Raw genomic sequence first — 24,213 nt, 5'->3', positions numbered from 1 at the left:
GGATTTTGTTTCCTAGGGGTACAGCTTTAATCATTTAGTCATTTCTTGGGGGGGAGGGGTGCAAAGAAATGAACGCCTTATGCAGAAAGGTGGTGGTCCAAATATGAGGGAAACGATGAAGTTTCCGAGTTCAGAGAAGTCATTTGGTTTTTTCCAATTTTACGAGCCTCTCTTCTTCCCTGAGTTTGCTCTGAAACCCAGTACTTTCCCTAACAAGTGAAAGGCTTAGGGGCAAAGGCTTCTAATTGTAGATGTTAGAGATCATCTAGTGTGGTGCAGATAAGGGAACAAGACGAGTCCAAAGCTTTGGAGAGACGGTTGCCTCCAGCTCCTAGCAGTCCCCTTTTGTTCCACGTGTCTGACTTGGCACCTCATTATTACCTCATTTAGAGGTGGAATTACCATTTAGTAGTTGCTAATATCAAGGGATTTGAGGGCCTACTGGGGTACTTAAGAGAAAGGAAAGGGGTTGAAGATCGCCGACCCTGTCTATATAATTTGGTTAGAGCAAGATGTTAAGTAAACTCGAGCTAACATTAGAATCACAATTTATGAAATTACTTAAAGGTACAAGGATGCTATAAGAACTCAAAGAAATCACTTGCAAATGGAAAAATGTAAAATCTTCAATACTCAAAGATCCCTCCACCCTGGGCATTCAAAAAAGGGAGTGGGAACACATAAATTGCCTCATCTATAATCCCTGAAATATTTTCATTAATATTAGGGCCTCATTCAAGGAGGTTGGATAAAATCAACAATATGCCTCTTGGAATCATTTAATCGGACTTTTAAGAAGATTGAAGTTACTTTTCAGGAAACGGATCTTGAGAAAGAAAAAAATTAACGGGCGGATAAATAAACTTGATGATGCTAGGATTTACCGAGTCTGTCCTGGGTCAGTCCCTTAATTCTTCTCTCTTTCCCGGCCGCTTCTCCCCTCCCCCTTCTTCAGTTCCTCTTTATGTGTCGGTTTCTCCCATCCCCCATTAGAATGGAAGCAGCAAGATGGAAAATTAAGTTTCCCAGCGTGGAACACAGTGTCTGGCACACAGTAAGGGAATCATAAAGGCTTATCGTCTCACACTAATGTCTCTTTTTAGAAAAACGCACCATTTCCACAGAGGGGCCGCTGTCACGCTCTGGCGTGCTCGAAGTGGAAGGAGAAGGAAAGACCTCCAAGGGCCACGTTCGCGACAGCGTGACCCTAGCATCAAGAGCGACCTTTCGGTCCACACCCCGCCCCGTCCCGAGGCTGAGATGTCTGGAGAACCGCGGTTCTGTTGGAGGCCCGGGGCAGAAACACCCACTAGGCGACCGCAGCCCGGGAGGAATTTTTCCTCACGGTTTCTTCCAGTTCTTGGCGCCAAAACAGAAAAAAAAAAAAAAAAGCCCTTGCTCCTCCCTTTGCCGGGACTTTGTAGTACGTAAAAACACGTAACATTCCGCGGCGCTAAAATAATCCCTTCTACACAGACCCCAGGGGAGGTTTAGAGCCTTCAGAGAGCCTCAGAACTCGGAGAATTAGCCCCCCCAAGGCTCTACCACCCTTTCTTTAGCGGGGACAGGGCTATCTTTGATCGATTTCCACAGCGCATTCCTCCGCCGGAGTTGATCTTCTGCGGCCCCACTACTTCCGGGTCCGCCATTTTGTCACCTCCATTTCTCCACGAGGGGGGGTTAAAGGCCCCCCCACCCACCCAATATGCACTTATGAAAAAGCCGAAAAAAGTGGCTAGTGCCGACCGGGCGTCCTACTCAGGGGAAAAAAAGGGACCAAACTGGCGGAAGCGGAGGTAGCAGGGTCAGCGGCACCCCTAACGCAGCGGTGAGTCCCCCGGGAGGGGGTGGAAAGAGAGGCTGGGCGGGGGGGTCCGTCAGTCCCCGCGCGCCCCCTCCCGCCTTTCCCCTCGCGGCCCCGGGAGCTGGAGCGGCGGGGGTAGCCCCTGGAGGGGCCCGGAGGAAGGGGATGGAGTCGGGAGGAAGGGGAGGGGTCTGGGAGAGGGCGGGGAGCACCGGCGCCGGTGCCCAGGCACGGCCACGGGGGGCGCCGGCGAGGCCGCTAGGGGACCCCACGTGTGCGCCCCACGATCAGAGGCCTCGGCCCCCGAACCTGGCTCAGCCCCCCATTTCTCCAGCGGGCCCGCCGGGAAGTGGCGAACGTGGGGGTCGCGGGGGCTTTGGCCGCCTCTGCCCGGCGATGCTTCCCCGCCAGGGCCTCCTTCCCCGGGCGCCCTTGAAGCGTGCACGTGGTGCAGCCGCCGCCTAGTCCTCGGTGCAAATAAATCCTCGTGCTATCTCCCGGCGCCGACTCCTTTATTCTTCATTTCCCCCTTCTTTTAGACCTGCGGAGGGCTGGGGATGGAGCTGCAGTCTTTCTGGGAAGCTTTGGGGTTCCCGTGCAGAGACTGGGGGCTGTAATCTCACTCCGGTGCTGTGCAGAGAGAGCGCGCGGGCGAGCCTGCTGCCCGTGGCTGCGGCTGCTACCGGCGTTGGCGTGCGGAGCTTCGGGAAAGTTGGGGCCCTGTGCACTCCCCAAGTGCTGGCATCTTCAGTGCAATTTACTTTCTTCCTTGGGGTTCAGAGAATGGAATGGGGGGCTTCAGGGAAGCTTAAGAATATTTGCTGCTGTAAGAATATACACTTTAAATGTGTAAGGGGATCATATATATTTGCATATATGTACAATATTGAAAGAATCTTAACTGCTGCCCCAGCCCCAATAATCCTTTCTCTTTTCTCACTCATGGACTTCATTAGGGGAAAAAAAAAAAAAAAAAAAAGACTTATATCATGCTTATCTAACTGCTGCCCTAATATCCTTTTATAGTAATATATGATATAATACGTCATTTGTGATCCTTACTTCATTTCTGTCTTCTGAGATGTTAGAAAATAAAACCATCTTTGGCCTTTTCCAGAAGTAATGTTAACCCCAGTTTCTATTTAGTGATGTCATCCCAACCACTTTTTCCTTTCCTATAGCAGATGATGGCCTCAAAATGAGATTAAAGATACTTGATAAAATTGAGTGGTTAAACATAGACAGCACAGATGATGAAAACTCAGTTCCACCGAAACCTGGAGTTAAAAAACAAAACAAAAAAATGTGAAAAAGAGTTGCGATTCTGATATCAACTGGAATCTAGCTTTTCAGGGCTGGCCTGCCTACATTTTTGAAGTAATTTATGTTTACTTTCTGTAATTGTTTCCCTAGAAAATTGAAATCTTTTTGGTTGTTTTAAGGAAATTCAATATCATCACATGTACTGATAAAGAGTTAATTTTCACACTGGTATTTCTGCACTTTATTATTTAGCTCATTCATTCCTTGTTGTTCTGGGAGCATTTATTGTAGGAGTGATCAAGATGTGTAAAATTTTCATCTTATAAATAGGTTTTCTTGAAAATGCCCTTCTGCAGGAAGCCAGCATTAGCAGAGTTCTTGACTGGTAAGCTAGAAAAAACTAGTTTTAAATTTTAAACTAGTAAGCAGAAGCACTAAGCAAAATCTCTTTTGTGCCATTTGATATATAAAGTCAAAAACCTTTAGGGAGACAACGTGGCAGAGCAGGGAAAGTACGAAATTTGAAGTCTGGCCAACTTGGGTTAGAGTACTGTATCTTCCTCTCGTTAGTTGATCAATTTGCTTATGGCAGTGCCAATTAGCCTCTCTCAGCCATATGTTTCTGGTCTATAAAAAGTCTACTTTAAGAAGATTGTTCTAAAGAAAGGTTGTATTTTTTTTTTTTTTTTTAACCCTCAAGCATGATGGAAATTTAAGCTATTTTAATTTCCTTCTGAGAATTGAAATATTCTTGGAAGATAGAGATCATGGTAATCTTATGTAAATGGAGAAATTGAGTCATAGAATGTTAGAACATTTGGCCTAGGATACAGCCAGTAAGAATTATTTGACTTTGCTCTCTTCTTGTGGGGCCCTGTGGCCTGGAATTAGCTTGAGGACAGGGACTCGTGTTAAACTGATTTGATTTAGAAACCCTGTGTAGACTATTTGGTTGTGCTACACGTTGACCCCAAGTCCTGCCACTGTTTATAAAATACTGGTTTGTAACATGAATTCCTCAATTTCATCAAGCAGTGGTTTATAAGAGGTTTTTTACTCAGCCAAACCTTCTCCATTTCCTCTGGAAATCATATACCATACAGTATCCCAAAAGAGGGCAGTTTTAAGCTATGAAAATCTAAAACTACACTAAGATTTTTGGGACACCCTATACGATATGCACAATATTTATCTTGAGTCTCTGGAAATGACATTTGGCATAGAGTTCATTTACAGCAGTTGCATGCTGCTTCATTGACTGACAAGCAGAACAAGAAAAATGAACTTGGGGTCATTTCATTGTAATGCTTTATTATTTGCCAGAACATTTTTATTTTAGGTCTGAAAGTGGATTTAGGTTAGGATGTATGCATTTCCTAGCTTCTGTAAATAGATCTGGAAAAGAGCAATGTGAATTAAGCTCAGTTATGCATCTCACAAGGAAAATGAATATGTGAATCACTAAGACATCAGATGAGATAAGAAACCAGAAGGTGAACTGCTAATAGGTCAGCCCAGAATCTGAGGAAAGCATATTCATTAACATTATTGTTTTGGGGGTTACAGCTTCCTGAAAATACTTGTTCTTATGCCTAAAGATGTCTTTGGTGGACCTGGGGAAGAGGTTGCTAGAAGCAGCAAGAAAAGGACAAGATGATGAAGTGAGGACTTTGATGGCCAATGGCGCCCCTTTTACTACGGATTGGGTAAGTTTAGGGGAGAGAGCATATTTCTAAGCTACCTGAAGCAGAGACCATCAAGTCTTGTGTTTACCATCAAGGGAAGTAAAGAATCTTAGCATGAGATCTCAGCAGTTTTTGAATCTACCCCTTAATCTACAGCATTCCTGATTTGAGCTGGATTTCTTCTAGCCTATTTTTTAAGACCTCTAGTGATTGGAGAACTCACTACCCACCAAGAATCTTCATTCTATTTTTGGACATCATTAGTTATTAGGACGCTTTACCTTATGTTCAGCCAAAATCTGCTATCTTTTATCTCCTGCCTGCTCTGTCCATTAGTCCTTCACCATGAATCAAAACAGGACACGACTGTGGAGTATTGTTCTAGAGAATTGCTGACTCCTGAGACTACCCGTGGGGGTACAGAGAGAAAATGTAGCCCAAAGATGTTAATGATGATCTCTGACTGGAGAGGATGAAGCAAGATTTCACTGGACTCTTCTTTCTGGGAGACCTTTTTTTGTGCTTTATTTCTCACTCTCCAGGTTTTGTGCTTTTTGTTATACCCGAAGACATGATTAGTGTGCCATTTTGTGCTCCACTTTTCCAGATTGGATCTTATTGCTATATTGGTGATAGTTGAGATTTGTATGTTTGGGAACGTTTTTGAGTGTGTGTTCTGGGTGTATTTGAGTATATTAGCAGGGCAGTGAGGTGGCATGATGGAAAAATGTGACCTGGGCAAGTCATTTAGTTTGCCTTAGTTTCTTCAGTCAAATAAGCAGGAGAAGAAAATGGTAAATCACTCTAGTAGTTTTTCCAAGAAAACCCCAAATGGGTCATGAAGAGTCAGACACAAAGCACCAAAACCACTGAAAACAATATTTGGGTTGGAAGCATCTGGAATTACCTGAAATTCAACAGAATCAGAACAATGAGAATAAATTTTTAAAGCAGTAAATGTTTTGATTTCCTTTTTCGCCATTGTGTTCTGATTGACAAGAATTTTCTAGCCTTTTTCAGTTTCCTTTGTCAGTCTTTTAACAATTAAAGAGAAAGATGTCATTTCCAGAGACTTAAAAGCCAGCAAGAGATCCAGGTTATTATGTTAATTCTTGGAGGTTCCTAAGACTTTCCCCGGTTTTTAACTGCTTGGGTGAAGGAGCTTCCTCTTGTTCTGTGGAGATTATTTCATGCCCTCAGGACCAGCTGCTCTTCCTTGAGAGAGGAAGAACAAAAAGAGAGCCTTCAAAATGAATGCTTCTGTAAATAGATCTGGAAAAGAGCAATGTGAATTAAGTCCAGTTGTGCATATCACAAGGAAAATGAAAATGTGAAACACTAAGAGTGAGCAAAAGGAGCTTAAAATAAAGAGCATTAGACTTAGAGGAACAGCCGTTGTTCAGATTTTGGAGCAGAGTATTGATAATTCAAGTATTGGTAAATCAAGTCATGGATGAGAAATCATTGTTTTTTGCCATTGACAGGTCCTCACCAACACCATTCTATCATGCATTCCAGCCCTTGCTTCCAGTTCTGTAACCTTATTTTGTGTTGCATCTACAGATCTACTGCTTTAAACAAAGTGATTTTTGTTAAGATGCATTTGTAGAATCCCAGCATCTTGGTCTGCAATAGGACTTTGACATATGACTTGCTAATTCCTATTTCTCTCCTATGTTTCTTTAACCAATTCCTATTCCTCGTCAGCTTTCCAATCCTGCATGGGGTCAGTACATCTAGGAAACTTTTCCTGTTTTAATTCTACGTGATGATTCAGTTTTTAAAATTTATTTATTCATTTTAAATGACCAACCTCTTTTGTTATAGCCACCTTTATTTTTGAATATATTCTTTCCCAAGAAAGATATTAACAAGTAATAAAAGGGAGGAAAAAAACAACAGTTCAAATTTAATACATCTGTCAGGTCTGAAAGTATTTGCAATGTCCATACCTATAATTCTTTATTTCTGCAGAAAAGGGCTAACTAGTTTTACGGTTTCACCCACAAACTTGGGTAATCAGCTGTCATCATGTCAGTTCAGGTTTGCTGAAAGTGACAAAAGGCATTTCCAAGTCTTTGCTGTTGACTTCTCCAGGTTATTGGTTTCAGTAGGACCTAGTTCTCTGGGATCACAATTCCTGTCTTTATATGGCCTCCCTAATGTCAAGTCCAGGATGTACCCAGCTTCAATGGGCATTATTTCTCCACAGCTTGGAACATCACCTCTCCACCTCGCAGCCCAGTATGGTCATTATTCCACGGCAGAAGTACTCCTGAGAGCAGGGGTTAGCAGGGATGCCAGGACTAAGGTAGACAGAACTCCTTTGCACATGGCTGCAGCAGATGGACATGCACACATCGTGGAACTTCTTGTCCGGGTAAAGCAAGACATGGTTGGATTGAGTCCTATTCCAATAAGAACTGTTAACGTAGCTTGTAGACAGGCCTGCTGAGGCTTCGAGAGCACTGAATGGGCAGGAGTGAATTAGGTGGAAAACCAAGCTCTTGGGACAAAAGAATTGATCTTTCTCAAGGTTAGGAATGGTTGGGAAGAGTCAGGCTCCTGTCACTCTTAAAACATAGAAGAATGAACAGTCCCTGGTTGTTTTTCAAGTACTTGCATTTCATTTTGTATACAGTGAGACAAATATGGGTTTTTTTGTTTGTTTTACTGAGAAATAGTGCTCCCTTTTCTGTTACAGTTCCTTAATACTCTCCTTTTGAAAAAAGTTGTCCCAGTTTATGTAGCATATTTATTACCATTATGAGGAGAATTTGGAGATGTTTTCTTTCTATAGTATTTAAGCAGGATCCAAATTAGAATATGTATAATTTTCCAGTAATCCTTCAAATTTTGCGATGGGAATTCATACTTACTGCCCTATATCTGTCATCTTAGTGGAAGTTTATTTTTTGTGGCAGAATGGTGCAGATGTGAATGCCAAGGACATGTTGAAAATGACTGCTTTGCACTGGGCCACAGAACACCATCATCGTGATGTGGTAGAATTGCTGATCAAGTATGGAGCTGATGTCCATGCCTTTAGCAAATTTGATAAATCTGCCTTTGACATAGCTCTGGAGAAGAACAACCCAGAAATTCTTATCATTCTCCAGGTATGTGGCTACTGCATCTAACTCTCATTTCCCTAGATACGAGTCAAGCAAATTGAAATTTATTATAAAAATGGATTCAAAATGGAATTTCCCAAAGCCTTTCAAAGTAATACTTTTAAAAAATATATTTTAAAAACAGTGGAGGGAGGGTCTGTGTACCATGCTCTGTAATCAATTCAGTTTTTATTTTTCAAAGGGAATAATGGTGTGGGCAGTAAAAAAATTAATTTTTATTTATAATCTGTTGTGTCATTTTCTTCCAAGAGTTTACCTGTCCAGTTATTTTTGGCTGAGATAAATCTTTAAATGTCATTCCATGTTTTCTGAATGTCTATTAGTTGGTAAGGGAGGCTGTCTCATAATCATACTTGTGATCATAAGGAAGGCTAAAACTTAAAATGTATTTGTAAATAGTCCATGTGTAGGTAATTGAATTGATTGTACATGAGAAATAGATGCAACATTTTATTCTTTTTTTGTCTGTTTTTCCCTAAGTAGTTCCCTACAGACTTGTTGCCCTGTTCAACTCTCAGTTCCCTTTTTAAACTTCTTTATATAACAGATTTTTTTTTAGTCCTGAGCATGTTTGTGGAAAACTGCTTCTGATGATACAGAATTTGAAAGGAGGCCATCTTTGCTTCAGCTGTATGGGAACTAGGCTTCAAAAGGTCATGTTCCAAATGTGAGAGTCATTAGCTGGGCTGGTGCATTCTTGTGCATTTCTTCAGCACCATGTTCCAAACTCTGACAATATGGAGGCAGATTAGCTTTCCATTCGTGTATATTGGGGGCCAGATGAGATAGGTGGGAATTAATCAGTCTAGCCTTCTATTAGGGAAGGTAAGGAACAAAAAAGCGAAATGGTTTGCCTATCTCTGGGTTTTTTAATGCGATAGCACTTTGTTTTCCTAAAACATAAACAGCCCTGGAAAGTAACTTGATGTCTTTTGTCTGAGAAAAAATCCCAGCAGCCCTAATTTGAGCAGTGAACTCCCTGGGACATTTTGTGCTGGAACTGGTTCTGGATGGTGGAACGTTGTCAAGGGAGCTGCTGAGTAACTGTGTAACTAAGGCTATAATAAGCATTCTGACTTTGAAGTCGTGCCTTGTGTGGCAGGAGGCAATGCAGAGCCAGGTGAATGCCAACCCCGGGAGAGCCAGCCCGGTGACCGGTGCGGTGACGATGGCTGCGCCCTTCATCTTCACGTCGGGAGAAGTGGTCAACCTCGCCAGCCTCGTTTCTTCAGCCAGCACCAAGACCAGCACAGGTAACGGGCCATCCCGAAGGGCCCTGATTTCCATACCCAGAGTCCGTAGGGTGCTAGCAGGTTTTCCTTTATGCTAGAGAAGCACAAGGTGGCACCACAATGCACAGCGAGCTGAGCCTGGATTCCCCAGCTCCTGTATGACCTTGGCCAGGTCACCTCACCTGCTTGGCTCAGTTTCCTCCTTTGTAAAATGGGAACAATTTTGACCTACCTCACAGGGTTGTTGTGAGGATCAGATGAGAGAATATTGTCAAGTGCTTAGCACAAGGCCTGGCCCATAGTAGGTGTTTTAAGTTATTTTCAACTTCATCCTCTCTGTAAATAGGATAAATAGTAATAAGAGACTTCTTAATAAGTTGTATTTTGTGCTTCTACTCTTATTTCTGTTGGGGGGTGGGGGAGTGGGGGGGGAGAATAAAGGGTGTCAAGATCTGCATTCAAATCAGCCTGAGTCACTTACTCCCTTCATGACTCTAGAAAATTTACTTAATCTCTCTGGATCTCAGTTTCCTTATTTAAAATCAGACTATTTGATCTTTATGGTTACTTCTAATTCTAAATACATGATTCTGTGAATATATCTGGGCACTTTTTCTGATTGAAGATGAAGCTTGCTACTGATAAGCTGCCTTTAATACAAAACTCCATGTTAATCTCCCAAATGAAAATGAAGTATTTGTCAGTTTCTATCAAGAAAAATAATTGAATATGCATGTTCTGGAAGTATAGCAATTATAGGAAAAGAGAAGTTAATTAAAAATTTTAAATTCAGTTGTAACCCTAAAATTGCCAAAATATTTACACATGAGTTTTTTATCTGAAGAAATTAAGAGTATGTTCTTGCAAACTGCTTAGAAATGAAGTTAGAAGGGGCAACCAGACAACACAGTGCAGAGTGTTCAAATTTGACTTCAGACACTTAACACTTAATACTTTTGCAACCCTTAACCCAATTCCCTTGCCAAAAAAATAAAGAAAGGAAGGAAGTCTGTAGTGTTAGCAAATCTGCTTTAGCAAGTTTATTTATCAGGTTTTTTATTTGTTTGTTTTATAAATATTTGTATTAAAATAGAGGAATTTGAAGCTTCTTGTTTGGGTTCCATTAACTTCATGACTTGATATTTCACTTTTTAAAATTTTTAACTCAAAGTTAAAGAGAAGATTCATAATTCTGGTATGGTTTTCTAAATATTAGAAAAAGAATACAGGATTGCTATTTAAAAAAAAAAAATTGTTCTCTCTTTATGGTTTAATTGCCTCTTAATGTTTTCTCTGGTATAACCACTAGGGGACAATATTGCTCTTCCTTTTTATGAGCCCTGAGCCACCTTTTTGCTTCAGATAGATAATTTAAAAAACAATTGTTTTTAATGGTGTACAGATACAAAAACACTGCTCATAGGCCACACTCAAGGACATGACTTTGAATATTCTTTAAATTAAGTTCTGTTTCAGCATTTGAGGAGTGGATATGTTTCCAATGCTGAACCGACTTGGCCTGCAGAGTTGTGGTCTTCATTCTCATCAGCCAGAATCACGTTGCTTGTGATATTTTGGGCAAATACTCCACTCCTCATGGCTATTTGTTGTAGCAAATGTGAGGTTCTCAGGCCAATCCATAACTGATGTCCTTAAAGTAGTCTGTTACTTATGAAGTGGTTTGCCAGCACCTCTTTATAGCTTGCTGATCTTCCGGATATTTAATACATATAGGAAAGGAGGAGAGAAAAGAAATAGAGAAATTCAGCCAAAGTGTTTTCTTTTCCTCTTTGACATTTTAATTTCTCAGTGTCTATTACTTCAAGGTGTTCTTTTTTCCAAGAAACTGTTGAGTTTATACTATATCATTTTAGTGTTTTGAGATTACAGGGTTCAAATCCTAACCTTGCAAATACAGAGCTTTCAGTTATCCATATGTAAAGTACTTGCAGTAGTTTAAAAATTCTAAACTTTAGTTCTTGTACTGCCTAGTATCCTCCAAGATGTCTCCCTCAAGCACCAGTCACATCATGGAAAAGTACAATTTTTAAAATTGACAACAGACAAATTTGCTTCTCTTTGACTTAATATATTCTAGAACTAGATATCAGTGATTTTTGGATACCCTCATATTTTGACTTTTCCTTGCTTCTGTTGCCATCCATAAATGTAGATAATAGAAGGTAGCTGAAAACCCTGTTGCCTGTTAAGGCATAGTATTTCATCAAGCTAACACTTAACTCCATGAGACTTAAGATGGAAGCAGCTTGTTGCCTTTGGATTTACAGTAATTACGTTAGGATCTGCTCTAATTATCACTAACATTGAGATTGGCTAGCTGGTGACAGTTAGTTTCCTTTATCCCAAGCCTCCAATTAATCCTGGCCTGTGGCCTTTGATCATCTGTTTCAAGTTATAAACAAAGTAATTCTGTTCCCCAGCACATTTTATGATATTTTTTAATGTTGGGTTATGCCCTCTAGGAGCAAGGAAAGGATACTGTTGAGGAGAAAAATCTACTACCACATCCCAAATGCTTCTGGGAGAGGTCTGAGATGTCACTTCCCTTTTTAGTGTATTTGTTAGTTATAATTGGTTTTTAATATCAGAGATCATGGTATGTGTATATGGGAAGAAGCCTCAATTTCAGAAAATATCTGTCTGTGTGAAGACCATTTAGATAATTACATTGAAGTTTTCTTATTAATTCATTTCTGTATTGAAAGAAATTTGAGTGAATGATTGTCTGAGCCAAAGGCTCATACTAAGTACTCCAGTCACACAGCTTAGCAAAGCAGATTTCTGATGAACTACTTCCTCCAAACTGATTATTCACATGCATTCTACCCTTACAAGGAACTTAACAGATAAAAGTTCTATGGCTTTTTCAGCAGAGGTGTTACAGTGGGGTTTGCTGGCACACTAGCCAAGAAAGTGCCTTAGAAGATGGAGGTCAGGCAGTCCTGTGGACTTCAGCCCCCCTGGCTTCCTGAGCAGGTTCTTTTCTTTGGAGCACAGAGCGCTGGACTTGAGCTCAGGAAGACCAGAGTTCAGATATTGCCTCAGACATTGACTAGCCATGAAAGCCTGTTTTCCTAACCTCTTGTCTTCTTCAGCTGTGAAATGGGCATAGAAACAGCACCTATGTCTCAGGGTTATTGTGAAGATCAAACAAGATGCCATTTATAAAGGGCTTTTCAAATCTAAATTTAGCAGTAGTTAAATGCTAGCAATTATGTATTTTTTTAAAAATAATTTTGTTTTTAAAAAAATTTTTGAGCTTAAGGAACACTGGATAAAATGGATGTTTATATATCTATGTGACGGGCACATAATAAGCACTTAAATACTTGTTGACTGACACATAGTAGAACAGAAAAAGAGGATCATACACAAAACTGAATTTTTTAATGTACAAGATACTTTCTTTTAAAATATCTAATAAATTTAACATGTGACTTTCAAAACAGTCTTGCTTGTCTGTCATTCTTTCTGGCCTTCTATTCTCTTCTGTGTGCTTTAGGTTTGAATGACCTACTTTACTTTTTCCTTCTTTTTTGCTGCCCTATCCCTCCCCTCCCTCTCCTTCCGCCTAACCCCACCTTACTCCATTGGGAAAAGATAAAAGAAAAACCAAACCTTTGTAACAAATAGGCACAGCCAAATAGATTCCCATGTTGGCTCAGTCCAAAAATTTCATCATTGATTCCTTTCATCATTCTTATGGCTCAGTAATATTATATTACATTCATATAATAACGATAGAAGTAGCCAACATTTAGATAGCTCTTTAGGTTTAAAGAGCACTTTACACACATTAATTTACCTTTGGCCCTCACAACAACCTTTTAGGGTAAGTGTTATCACTATTTTTTATAGATGAGGAAACTAAAGGTATTACATTTTGTAAGCTTTGAAGTGAGATTTTAACTCTGGTCTTCTGACTCCAAAAGCCAGTCAATCATCTATCTGTTGTACCACCTAGCTGCTTTTATATTATCATTTTCCAGGCATCTCCAATTTAAGGGCTTTCCTTTAGTTTCCATTTCTTTGCCAAAACAACAAAAACTGCTATAAATATTTTTGTACATATGGAACATTTTGTATATTTCCTTTGACTTATTGACCATGTCCCAAATGTAGGGTGTCCCCGAAGTCTTAAGACAGTTAATAGCTTATTATTTTTGAGCTATTAAAATTTAGAACTACTCTAAAAACTTTTGGGGCACTATTTTGCATCACTTCTCTGGTGTGAGGTAATGACTTATTTCATCTTCAGTCTTTAGGATTTGTGATTTGGCATTGCCTTCATCAGAGTACTAAAGACTTTCAAAGTTGTTTTTCTCTATGATATTTTACTTAGATATTTTAGCAATTTATTATCTAAATTGTGCCCTTAGTTTTGCTCACTTTGCTCTGTATAGAGCACTTCATAAAAATCTTCCCAGTTTTCTCTGAAACAGTAAATGTCTTCATTCCTTCTGACAAAGAAGCTTTTCCATTCACACATTATAATTTGTTTAGTCATTGTCTATAGGAGGACATCCTTTTGTTTTCCAGTTTGGGGCTCCTGTGAGACTTTTCTGCTTTCTTTAATCTCTTAGGATAGAAGCCTTGTAGTGTTATAGGTGGATCAAAAAGTATGTATGCAGTTTAGTGATTTTTAAAACATAGTTTGCACTTATATTCTGGATAATCTCAGATTGGTTCACAAATCTGCCAGCAGTTACTAGTGTGCTGTCTGTCCTGCAGGCCTCCCCAACAACTTTCATTTTCTTCTTTTGTTAGCTTAACTAGTCTGATAAGTGTATCTGCCTGTAATCATTAGTGATTTGGAGTATCTTTCCTTTTGGTTTTTAATTGCTTGGCTTTCTTCCTTTGAAAACTGTCCATACATAGCCTTCCTAACATCTCTTTTTCTTGTAAGAGTAAGATTTTCTTTAGAAAAATTTGCCACAAGATTTTTTTTCTCAGTTAATTTTTATTTGCTTTGGTATGGTTTATATAAAAATTTTTAATTTAAAAAAAAAATAACCAAAATTGTATCATTTTCAGAAGAGGATCAATATTTTAGCCAGAAGTTGCAGTAGAAGGCCATGATAACCCACTGGTTATTATATGTTCTGCCACACACAAAAAAAAAGTTTAATAATCTCATACATGAGAAAATTAAGACAATTCTTTATTATGAAAGGATACTTAAGTGTCATTTTAAAAATGCACCTCCAGAAATGTGTTAAGTTTAAGAGTGATAGATCATAAATCCCTTGCCTGAGAGGCTAGGGCTGCAGTTAATTATAGGAAGACATATGTGCATACATAAGCCTGCCTTGCAGGAGGTTATAGTCTCAATAGTAATTGTATAGAAGTCATATGTTACAGTTAAAGCACTAAGCCAGTAAACTACTTGACTAGACAATCAGGTGTTAACAACAAGTATATATTTGGCTGTATTACAGTGTACAGGTTGATCCAGCTTTAAAGCTTTCCAGATTTTTGTGTGTGAAGATTCTGGTTTTCCCTATAATTGGGTTGAGGTTTTCCCCGACTAGCCCTTCCTGCTCACCTGTCCTGCCGATAAAGGCAAGAGCAACAATAGCAGTGATAATAGTTTAATAATGACTGCTTTCATTTCCAAAGCCTTATGTTCTTTCATTGTCACGAGGACTTTTTGTGATGAGGTAGTTTGAATTTTATAAATAAAAGGATAAGTTCAATGACTTGTCCAGGATCCCAGGATCACCCATTTTGTAACACGCACACTCAGTTAAAACTTCTGCTTCTTAATTCGATGTTCTTTCATATGTTCTGCCTATGAGTGAGAGGTCTCAGTAGGACCCTGGGGCAGTTTGGGATAAAGGAAGACTGTCAGCTGCCAGAGCCTGGAAGCTGGGGGGTGCCCTGACCCGTCAACCGCGGATGCGGGATGCTAGCACCCAGATAGGAAGGAACCAACGAGGGAAGAGAGCCAGAGGGCACTTCGAAGTCGCCCGTGTACCCAGCTGGTGAATTTACTCTTTAGGGAAGAGATTTGTTTTTTGACTTTAAATGAATTTACTGAAACCTGATATACGTTAGTATTGATTGGCAAGGAGGTTCATCTTCAGGCACCCTGGCTCTGCTCAACCTCTTCTGCCTTTTCCTCCTCCGTAGGTGATTCCCACCCTTCACCAGTACAGTTCTCCAATTCCACCACCTCCGTGCTGGCCACCCTGGCCGCTCTGGCGGAGGCGTCGGCGCCCCTTTCCAACTCCCATAGAACCCCAGGTAAGTGAGGGAGCACAGGACTAGTGACTAGTTCCTTTTTATTTTTTCAGATCTAATTTGCATGAAAAGAAAAAGAATTATGCTTAATTAGAGGCAGCTCCAAAAAAAGGTAATGTGAATTTGTTGAACATCAGAAAGAAAAGTTGCTCAGTGATGTAATCAGTCAGCTGAATAATCCCAGGGAACGTGACTCATTTCTTTGTGTCTCTGCAACCTTGGTGTGTCAGCTGGGACGCCAGTGGCTTCACATTGAATGAAGTGTTTTAATTTGTATTAAACGATCTTGAGAGAGATTGTATGGCATGTTTTGACTCTGATGCTCTTAGTCTGAATTGCTGGCTGAGATGTCTTGTATCAAAATAGATAGGAACATTGCCTGTCTCTGCCTTGGCGTGTGTGCTCGGCTTGTCTGGGGATTTTCCTTCTGCTGGTTATACGGAGGTGAGGGAGTGCACTTCCCAAAAGCCTTCCAGCCTTTGAGCCTGGGCCATAAGAAGAGAGCGACAGTTTGGAGGGTGAGAGGTCATCCAGGAATATTTTAGGAGTCCCCCCAGCCCCCAGGGAATCTCTTATATTTTGCACATAAAAATAGTTCTGATTTCTCTCCAGCACTAACACTTGAATAGTGATGATGTCTCCATTCATAGACTTCATTAAGTCTGCTCTGCTGGTGGTCTGCTTGGTGACCAGATGTCAGTCCCTACCTTCAGCAAGCTTCCCTTGTCCCCGGGGCTGTGGCGTGCGTGCAGAGACGTCTCTGCCCGGGGATGTTTGAGGAGAGGGAGCACTGGCAGCAGGAGGGAAGGCCTCGGGCTGAATCCTCCGAGGAAGCCGGGCCTGGGAGAGAGGGACGGAGTGGAGCTGCAGAAGTCCTGCAGGGAGGCAGGAGGTGGGCCGCGAGGCTCAGGGGCAGCCGCTTATTGGCCCAGCGTGGCGGCTCACGGCCGGCACCGGGCAGGAAAGGTTACAAGGGGCTGCGGAGCTGGGTTCTTCTGTAGTTCTCAAATAGGAAAGGGGCGTGATCAGACCAGGACTTTATGAAGACTGTGTAACTGGCTCTTGGCTAATCCTCAGGACTACAGAGGAGGGAGGGCTTGTGCTTGGGCCAGCTTCTGATTCTCCTATGGAAGTACTCAAGTATATTTAATCCAGACATTGTGGACTGCTAACTAGGCCACGCCCTGGGCTTCAGGGACTTATCTCCTCGCTCTGGGCACCCTTTCACTCCCCCCAGGGTGGTCTGGAACGTGTCCCTCCTTCTCTCACCCGTCAGAGGCTGGGACCTACCCCCGATTCCCCCCCAAGAACCTCTCCCTTCTCAGTCTGCCTTGTGCCATATGTGTCTCCTGTTCTCCCTGAACACCCCAGGAAGCCTCTTGAGGGTGGGAATGGCATTCTGGACTTTTCCCCCATAAGTTCCTAGTCCCCGACTTAATTCCTCCTGTGTAACAGGTGCCTGATTGAGCAGCCTTTCTCTGTGAAGTGCGTCCTGTGTACAAGTGACAACAACCGAGGAAAGCGAAAAGCTTGGTCATCAGACCACCTTAGGTTAAAGGACAAACCTTTGGACGTGTGGTCCTTTATAACTTTATTTCCAACCTTCAGCGGGAGCATTTTGTCAGTTTCATTTAGAAGGGCCTCTTTTCAGATTTGCTTTTCTGTTGTTATTGTTGCGTGAGCCAGCGTTATTTTCTCATTATTGGCACCAGGATCTTGTGACTTGTTCATATTTATAACAGCATTTTCAGGCCTCATCTGATTTTTTGAATGTTATTTCAAGAAGACATTCAGCTATATATATATTTTTTTTAAGTGCTAGATCAAAGAAAAATTTATATCTTTTATTTTTAGCCAATTCAGAAGAAATCATGGAGGCAAGTTCTGTTGATTCAGCGATCCAGCAAGTGGTAGGGAGTGGAGGCCAAAGGGTCATCACCATAGTGACAGATGGAGCCGCCCTGGGTAATCTCCAGACTGCAATTCCCACTGGTGGTATTGGCCACCCATTCATTGTGACTATGCAAGATGGACAGCAAGGTGAGCTGCTTCATTCGAAAGGTTATCCATTGGAAGACAGAACAGAAATTAAATTCTCTTGAATATAAAAAGAAAGTTAGGATGAGTATGGACTGGTTGAAGTTGCATGATACTGCAAACATTGGCATAAAAATATAGTCAGGCTGTCTCAGCTTCCTTCACTCTTTCTAAAAATGTCTCGGGGTGAGAAGAGAATCAGCATACTCACCTTTCTCTCTACCAGTATGACTCAGGTGTCGAGCAAAACTATAACTTCTGTTCAGAATCCCATGCTTTCTTGTTTGCATGATGCTATGTGAGACTTTTCCCTTCCTCCCATTCATTGAAAAAAAAAGAATTTATGTCTCATGGGAACAGAAATGTAAAAAGGAATAAAAACTTCATTTACGGTCAGGTCTTCTCAGGCCTGTTTAGAAAATTATTGATGACAAGCTTGTCTATACAAGTTATGTTTTCAGATGCTTTTCAGGGTTTAGTTGGTGTGTTTGAGAACCCTGAATTTGTTGAATGGATGAAAGCTAATTGGGACAAGAGGCTAGATTCATTAGGACTTTTGTCTATTTTTTGAACAGGCTAGTGTTGGAATGAAGTTTATTTGCTTATTCCTGATAGTGTAGCCTGGTAGAGTGGCTAGAGAACTAGCCTTTAATCAGGAATCCCTAGGATCAAGTCCCACCCTAAAGATCTGTGGCTGTGGGACCCCAGGGCCTTTCAGTGTTCTTTGTACTTCTCTCAGACAAACTGCAGAAAATGCCAACCTGAATTAGGAGAGGGAGTTTCCTATTAGATTGAAATCACAGTTCTAGGCCCTATCCCTATCACTAGCTTACTCTTAACAGAAAAATGCATTGGGATAAAAGTTGCCATTGCCATACCATCAAATTTGCTTTTGTGAATGGTACCTTTATAGATTGCCTCCAGCAGATTTTAAGTTCCTAGGTTGATCTCCAGTGGGAGTGGGAGTGGGAGAAGGCTCAGATATGTACTGTCAATTGAAGAATACTCAAAGAATACAAATTAGCTATAGTCAACTTAATTAAAATTAACGAGACAAATAAATTAGACAGAAGCTGAAATCCAGAAGTCAAAAAACAAAAAAATTTGTTTTAGATGCTCTTTGCCACAGCTTACTTCTGATCCAGATAAGTGAAAATTGGCTATGGTATTTTTGTTATAAACTGTACCATCTCATCAAGTTTTATCCTGTTGTGAATGGCTCAAGGTGGTTACTTTAGGTCTTCTTTAGATTGCTCCTGCTATTTTACTCTGTCTCTGTTAATCCTATTAGTAAATATACCAGTCCATTTCCCAAAATCCTACACCATACTATACAGAAAGGAAAATCAATTCTTTATTCTTGTTGTTCACCACACAGCATGCCCCGCTCCAGTCTTTAAAGCTTTAGTAATTTTGACTATGTATCACTACTCCCTTAAGAGCTTTAAAATGTTTCCACAGTCCTAGCTAGATTCCCCAAACAGTGTATATAATAAAAGGCATCAAATTAAATTTTTCAATGTTGATTTGTTTGGGTGGAGAATCCTCAAACCCACAAAAAGCAAGATCTGTATTTTTTTCTTTGTGTATTTACTTCCTTCCCTTGATGTCCCTTGGTTTGTAGTTCTAACTGTACCTGCTGGTCAGGTTGCAGAGGAGACCATTATTGAAGAGGACACAGAAGAGGAAGGAGCAGCTGGGGAGCTGCCAGTGGCCAAGAAACCGAGGACAGAAGAAGTGACCGACCCCGTGGAAGGCAGCGAGGTAAGGGGCTTGGCTGAGGGGCCAGAGTGTTTCTGCGGTTTTAGGGAGACCATGTTGGCAGCCAGATGGAGGGCGAAGGGGTCACCCCAGCCAATGGTAAGGCCCTGTCGGGAATAGAGAAGGGCCGTCCATAACGGATGTTAGGTGGACAGGATTGAAAGATCAGGGTGGGGTGAAGGACTGATGGAAGAGCTGAGAAGAGGAGCCAGTCTGGGGGAGATGGAGAAAGGGCTCCCGGGGCCGCTGGGGATGGAGGACCAAGCTTCTTTCTCCCCACAGGGAGATGAGCCTGACCCCAGCGGACTTTTACAGGAAGATACAGAGAGAGAATTGCTGCAGCAGCAGCTCCAAGAGGCCAATCGCAGGGCCCAGGAATACCGGCACCAGCTGCTAAAGAAGGAGCAGGAGGCGGAGCAGTATCGTCTCAAGCTGGAGGCCATGTCCCGGCAGCAGCCCGACGGCACCGAGATCACGCTTGTGGAGGAGGTGGCCGAGGTGGATGCCTTGGTGGTCACGGAGGAAGAGCTGGAAGGGAGGGGGGCTGAAGCTCTGGGGTCAGTGGGGACTGTGGAACCTCACACTGATGTTGCCATGGAAACCGTTGCATCCTAACATTCCGGCTTATACCCTACATCCCCCTTCCTTTTTTCCTTAAAAAAAAAAAGAGAGAGAGAATATTAAAAAATAATGAGGATTTTAAAAAAGAAAATCACAATAGGACACAGCCCTGTGGGCTCCAGAGATTTCTTCATGCAACTGGAAAATTAAAACATAAATTATGGGAGGATGTCTTCTGGTATCCAAAGAATGGGACCAAATTTCTCATAATTTGTTTCAAGCATAAAAGTGTAGGGAGTTTGTTTGCTTTTATAAATGTATCCCTGTTTTTAAACCCCCAGAGTTTATATTTGTTATGATAGTTCCTCTTGCACACCCAGGCTCCTTAGTCATATGACCAGCATGTCACTTGCAATTTGCCTTGAACTCAGGACAGGTGCCTGTCTGCTAGATGAAATTTGGAGGGAGAAGAGGGAGCACCTGCCTTCAGAAGAGCTCGTTGGTCTCGGCTGTCCTGATCTTGCCCACACTGAAGACGACTCTTTGGCAATTGTCTGACAAGACTCGAGCTGTTTTGTGTCACAGCCGAGGGGCCTGTTTACCAAGTCTTTGGTAGCCTAACTTGGGGAGTTGTCCAGAGTGGCAGAAGTGGTACCGGAGCCTGGAAAGCCCTGTCCCTCACGGCCGTGGATTCAGGTCTGGCCTCTGTCCCTGTCTACCCCAACCTTCGGCGTTCCCACCCACCTATGCCTCTTCCTCCCACTGAGGCCGAACTGAGCGCATCTCACCGCCATGGGTCCTTCTGGGCCTGCCCGTTACTTCTCCCTTCGCCTCTGCCTTCCGGGAAGCACTTAGGAGAGCGGCTCAGGTGCCTGTGAACTTGTCACTGGGTCAGAGTTGTCAGCCTTGACTCGGGGCTGCTGCAAGAGGAACAGAAGCCCCCGGGCCACTTGAGGAGGGTCTCCTTCATTCTCCATATGTGCCAGGATGGAGATGGAAAAAAAAATGGTTGTAAAGGAGCATGAAGAAGGCCGCCAGGGCAGGCCGAGTTGTGTTTCGGGGAAAGGCCCTTCCTCCAACCTTTCTTCTTTTGTTGCAAAGCAGGGGAAGAAACCAGGGAGAGGGGAGCCATGTCGGCACTGGGGGTCCCCTTAAGGTGGTTGTCATATGGAATGCTCATGGGGAAGCATTTTTTAATTTGGAGAAGAAACCGGACAGTTAACTTGGCTCTTTTTACCCTGATTAACCAAGCAGGTTGATGCAGTTTTCCAGAGTTTCAGAATCAGTTTGGGCTTAGCTCTGAAAACAAGTCAAAAGCAAGTTTAACAATTTGATTTGGCCCCCCCCAAGCCTTTGTGGCCCCTCACACCTTCCTGCTGTCTTCTCGGTTACTTTGGGGTGTTTTTTCTATTCCCAGCTTCCCTTTGGGGAGCCTGAGTGAGATGTGTGGTGGGATTGTTTTATGTTCTCTCTTCATGTGTGACTTGGATGCCTTTTTTTTTTTTTAATTTTTATTTTTTTTGAACGCCTTTTTTTAAATCCCTAGAAGCTCTTGGCCAAAGGGCCCTGACCTCTGGGCGCTGCAGATGCTCTTCTTTGTCTGACAAGTGCATTTGCTCCCGTGCCCCAGAGCCCCCTCGGTCTGCCCTCAGATACAAGTTATTCTTCTTTCCCTGGAACCTCGGGTGGAGGGGGTGGTTCCAAGGACGTGTCAGAAGCTCTTTGGTGGAGAAGAACCGCCGTTTTCTTGCCCTTAGAGAGGTCTTGGTCTTTGGTTGTATGACAAAGGCTCAAACAGGATGGTACCAGAGGTTGGCTGATGTTACATGAGAGTGATCCCCCAAATTCTGTGCGTCTCTTTGGGATTTGCTGGGGTAGGTAGTTGCCACAATCCTTCATTGGTTGGTCTGGCTTTAGAGGGTCCGAGAGGGCAGAATGGTCACAGAGGGTAGATGCAGGTCCTGGAGATTTCGTACTAAGTAGAAGGAAATTTGGGACCCTGGGGGTTGTCTCTTAAAATAAAAGCTGCCTCAGAAATGTCAGTGTTATTGTCAGGAACCGTCTAAGGGTGATTTGTCTTATTCTTTCCTCAAAAAGGAACAAGTGGGAATTCTTCCTTCTCAACTTTAGGGAAGGTGAGCCATGAATTTGTGTCCCTTTCCATCATTGTCCGTGGGGACTTCTCAGTTACAAGGGCTCTTTTAGGATACAGATGCACACGGGGTCTCACCTCCCCACCCCCCTCTGATCACAGCTTTAAATCACACTTCCTCCCAATTCAGTAACGCCGGGAATCTGGGACGGATGAAATGACTCGTTTTCTTTATTCTGCTTTGAAAGAACTGAATTCTTCATAGGAATCTCTGTGTAGGGAGTAGATCATGTGACCCGAATGCTTCACTGGTGCCTTGTGTTTACATGTGGGGGGCATAGGACACGCCGCGCGCACGCATGTGTACACGCAGCCCCGTCTTCCACTTCTCTGTTCCTCGGGCTGCAGCTCTGCGGAAAATGATGCCGGGTGAAAGCCTTAAGGGAACCGAAAGGAGTGTTTTTCTCCTCAGATCATTGTAAAGGTGCGAGGGAGAGGACAGAGTGGTTGGTCTTGCCTTGGCTTCCCTCAGGGAGCAGGCGTCCAGGGCAGGCCTTCTCGAGAGTGTCGGACCTTGCAGCCGGAGCTCCCCGATTGTCTGGGCCCGGCCGGGCGATCCTGGCTGCGACTGCTACCCACCCTCAGCTCTGGTCTGCAGAGGAGCCAGAAAAGAGGGAGCCGCTGCTCTCTGTCCTCCTGGCCACGGTGGGAGTCCCTGCCCCCTCCCCCAGCGGTCAGGGTCAGACGTCCCCACGCGCCTGCGGAATCTCTCCGGACGAGGCCCTCGGGCCTTTTCCTAGCTGTGCAGGCCTGGCCGAGAGGCCAGAGGCAGGAGTGCGGGTGAGCCCAACTGCAGGACCGAATGCCCTCCATGCTGCTTTCTGTCACCCTCAGTTCCTATTTATTTGATGAATTGTCTGAATGCACCCTTGACATTCTGCCTGGGGCCGCCGGCCAGGGAGCTCTGAGCCTTCCAGGGCCGAAGGGGACCAAGGTGCTGCTGACACACCGTGTCCCAGCAAACAGTCGTGTCAGCATCAGGAAATGGCGGCCCCAGATCTCCACCTCGTCCCCTCCTCTGACCCCATCGCATTAACCACAATGAGCTTTTTCCACCCGGGGGAACATGATTACTTGGTCATTTCCATCCCATGTGTGGGAGTTCCTGTCTCTGCCCTGCACCCCCTCTCCCCATCCCTTCCACCCTGGCCTGGTTCTGGAGCTCACCCCCTGCAGCCAGGCTGTCAGAACCTCCCTCCCCGGCTTTGCCTTCTTTACCAGCCTTCTAGCCTGCATTCCCCAGTGTGCCTCCCCCTCAAACCGCTCAGCACAGAAACCATTTCTCCAAGTGCCCTCGATTTGTCAAGTTGTCTGACAGCTTTAGATACAAGACACTTTTAGGAAAACCTAAATATTTTCCTTTTTCTTTTTAGGATGTTATTGAAATAGTGTTTGATTTTGATGAGTTTGTATGTATACATATACAGATATATATTATATATATTTACAATTTTGTACAATTGTTTTCAAAATAAAGGAGAGATATTTCTTAATAAAACGCCAAAGTTTTACTCTCAGTGGATGTCAATGCTTCCTGACTCTGGCCAAAACCTCGCTGGATCCCGTGCTGCAGAAGCTGTCCGGTAGGAACTTTGCCCTCTGGACTTGGCTGCTGGAGAGCTCATCCCTTCTTTGTTTCATCAGTCTGCTTCCTCAGCTGGCTCCCACACCCTTTTCCTTTTCTTTCTCTGACCTGTTTTACCCTGCTCTACCGCTACAGACTGAGGTGGGGATGGGCTGGCAACTTTGAACTTCCAAGGAATGGCCTTCCTGCTACATGCGCGGCCCTTGCCCACCCCCCCAACGTTTCCCTACGAACAAGTCTCGGAGGAGGTGGGGAAAGGTGGAGGAAATGCCTCGCCCTCGTGTGGGGTGAGACCATTGCTGAGGGACGCCGAGAGATGCCAGAGCCTAGAGAGGGAAAAAAACAGGAGATTTGTGCCGGGGTGGCGCCTCGCTAATGGGGTCATTAGCAGATGGCTCAGGGAGGCCGGGCTTTGTGTGTGTGTAGATTGAAGGGGAAGGAAAGGAGTTTAAGGGGCATAGAATTAGGATATTCTTGACCCCTGCCGAGTGGCCTGGGGGTAGATTTTAAGGAACCTGTGTGGAAAAAAAATTTATTTCACTATAATTGGTTTCCTTGCAATCCTACATATTTTTTGCATTTAAAAATATTCAGAGAAGGGATCCGTAGGCTTCGCCAGAGTGGGAGGGAGAGGGGGATCTACGAGGCAAAAAGTTGAGAGCACCTGCTCCAGGAGTAGCAGAGCAGGACTTCGTAGATTTGGCCAGAAGTTGTATATCCTGCTCACCAGCCAGC

General features: G+C 43.2%; 1 protein-coding gene across 6 annotated transcripts; it reads left to right on the top strand.

The window, feature by feature from the left end:
* Nucleotides 1–35: 35 nt before the first annotated feature.
* On the top strand, nucleotides 36–23,410 carry GABPB2 (GA binding protein transcription factor subunit beta 2). Of its 6 annotated transcripts, none has more exons than XM_051992692.1 (9): nucleotides 36–1,828; nucleotides 4,666–4,773; nucleotides 6,965–7,132; nucleotides 7,677–7,871; nucleotides 8,989–9,139; nucleotides 15,272–15,385; nucleotides 17,237–17,422; nucleotides 19,044–19,183; nucleotides 19,463–23,410. In XM_051992692.1, exons 2-9 carry the CDS (start codon nucleotides 4,666–4,668, stop codon nucleotides 19,793–19,795), a joined length of 1,395 nt encoding a protein of 464 aa, XP_051848652.1. In that variant the 5' UTR covers nucleotides 36–1,828; the 3' UTR covers nucleotides 19,796–23,410. The 6 variants fall into 6 exon arrangements, with proteins under 6 accessions (XP_051848652.1, XP_051848651.1, XP_051848656.1 ...); XM_051992691.1 differs by having other exon boundaries at nucleotides 4,634–4,773; XM_051992696.1 differs by lacking the exon at nucleotides 4,666–4,773.
* The last annotated feature ends 803 nt before the right edge of the window (nucleotides 23,411–24,213 follow it).

The sequence above is a fragment of the Antechinus flavipes genome, chromosome 4 (genome assembly GCF_016432865.1).
Source record: "Antechinus flavipes isolate AdamAnt ecotype Samford, QLD, Australia chromosome 4, AdamAnt_v2, whole genome shotgun sequence".
Classification (NCBI taxonomy): Eukaryota; Metazoa; Chordata; class Mammalia; order Dasyuromorphia; family Dasyuridae; genus Antechinus; species Antechinus flavipes.
The sequence above is the reverse complement of the archived record's forward strand: the minus strand, read 5'-3'. Positions and strand labels throughout refer to the sequence as shown.

Bases quoted from the DNA above. Each gene is read 5' to 3' on its own strand.
- GABPB2 (XM_051992692.1), top strand. From the start codon at position 4,666: ATGTCTTTGGTGGACCTGGGGAAGAGGTTGCTAGAAGCAGCAAGAAAA. The intron at 15,386-17,236 runs GTAAGTGAGGGA...TTTTATTTTTAG, and splicing joins CAACTCCCATAGAACCCCAG to CCAATTCAGAAGAAATCATG. The intron at 19,184-19,462 runs GTAAGGGGCTTG...TTCTCCCCACAG, and splicing joins ACCCCGTGGAAGGCAGCGAG to GGAGATGAGCCTGACCCCAG.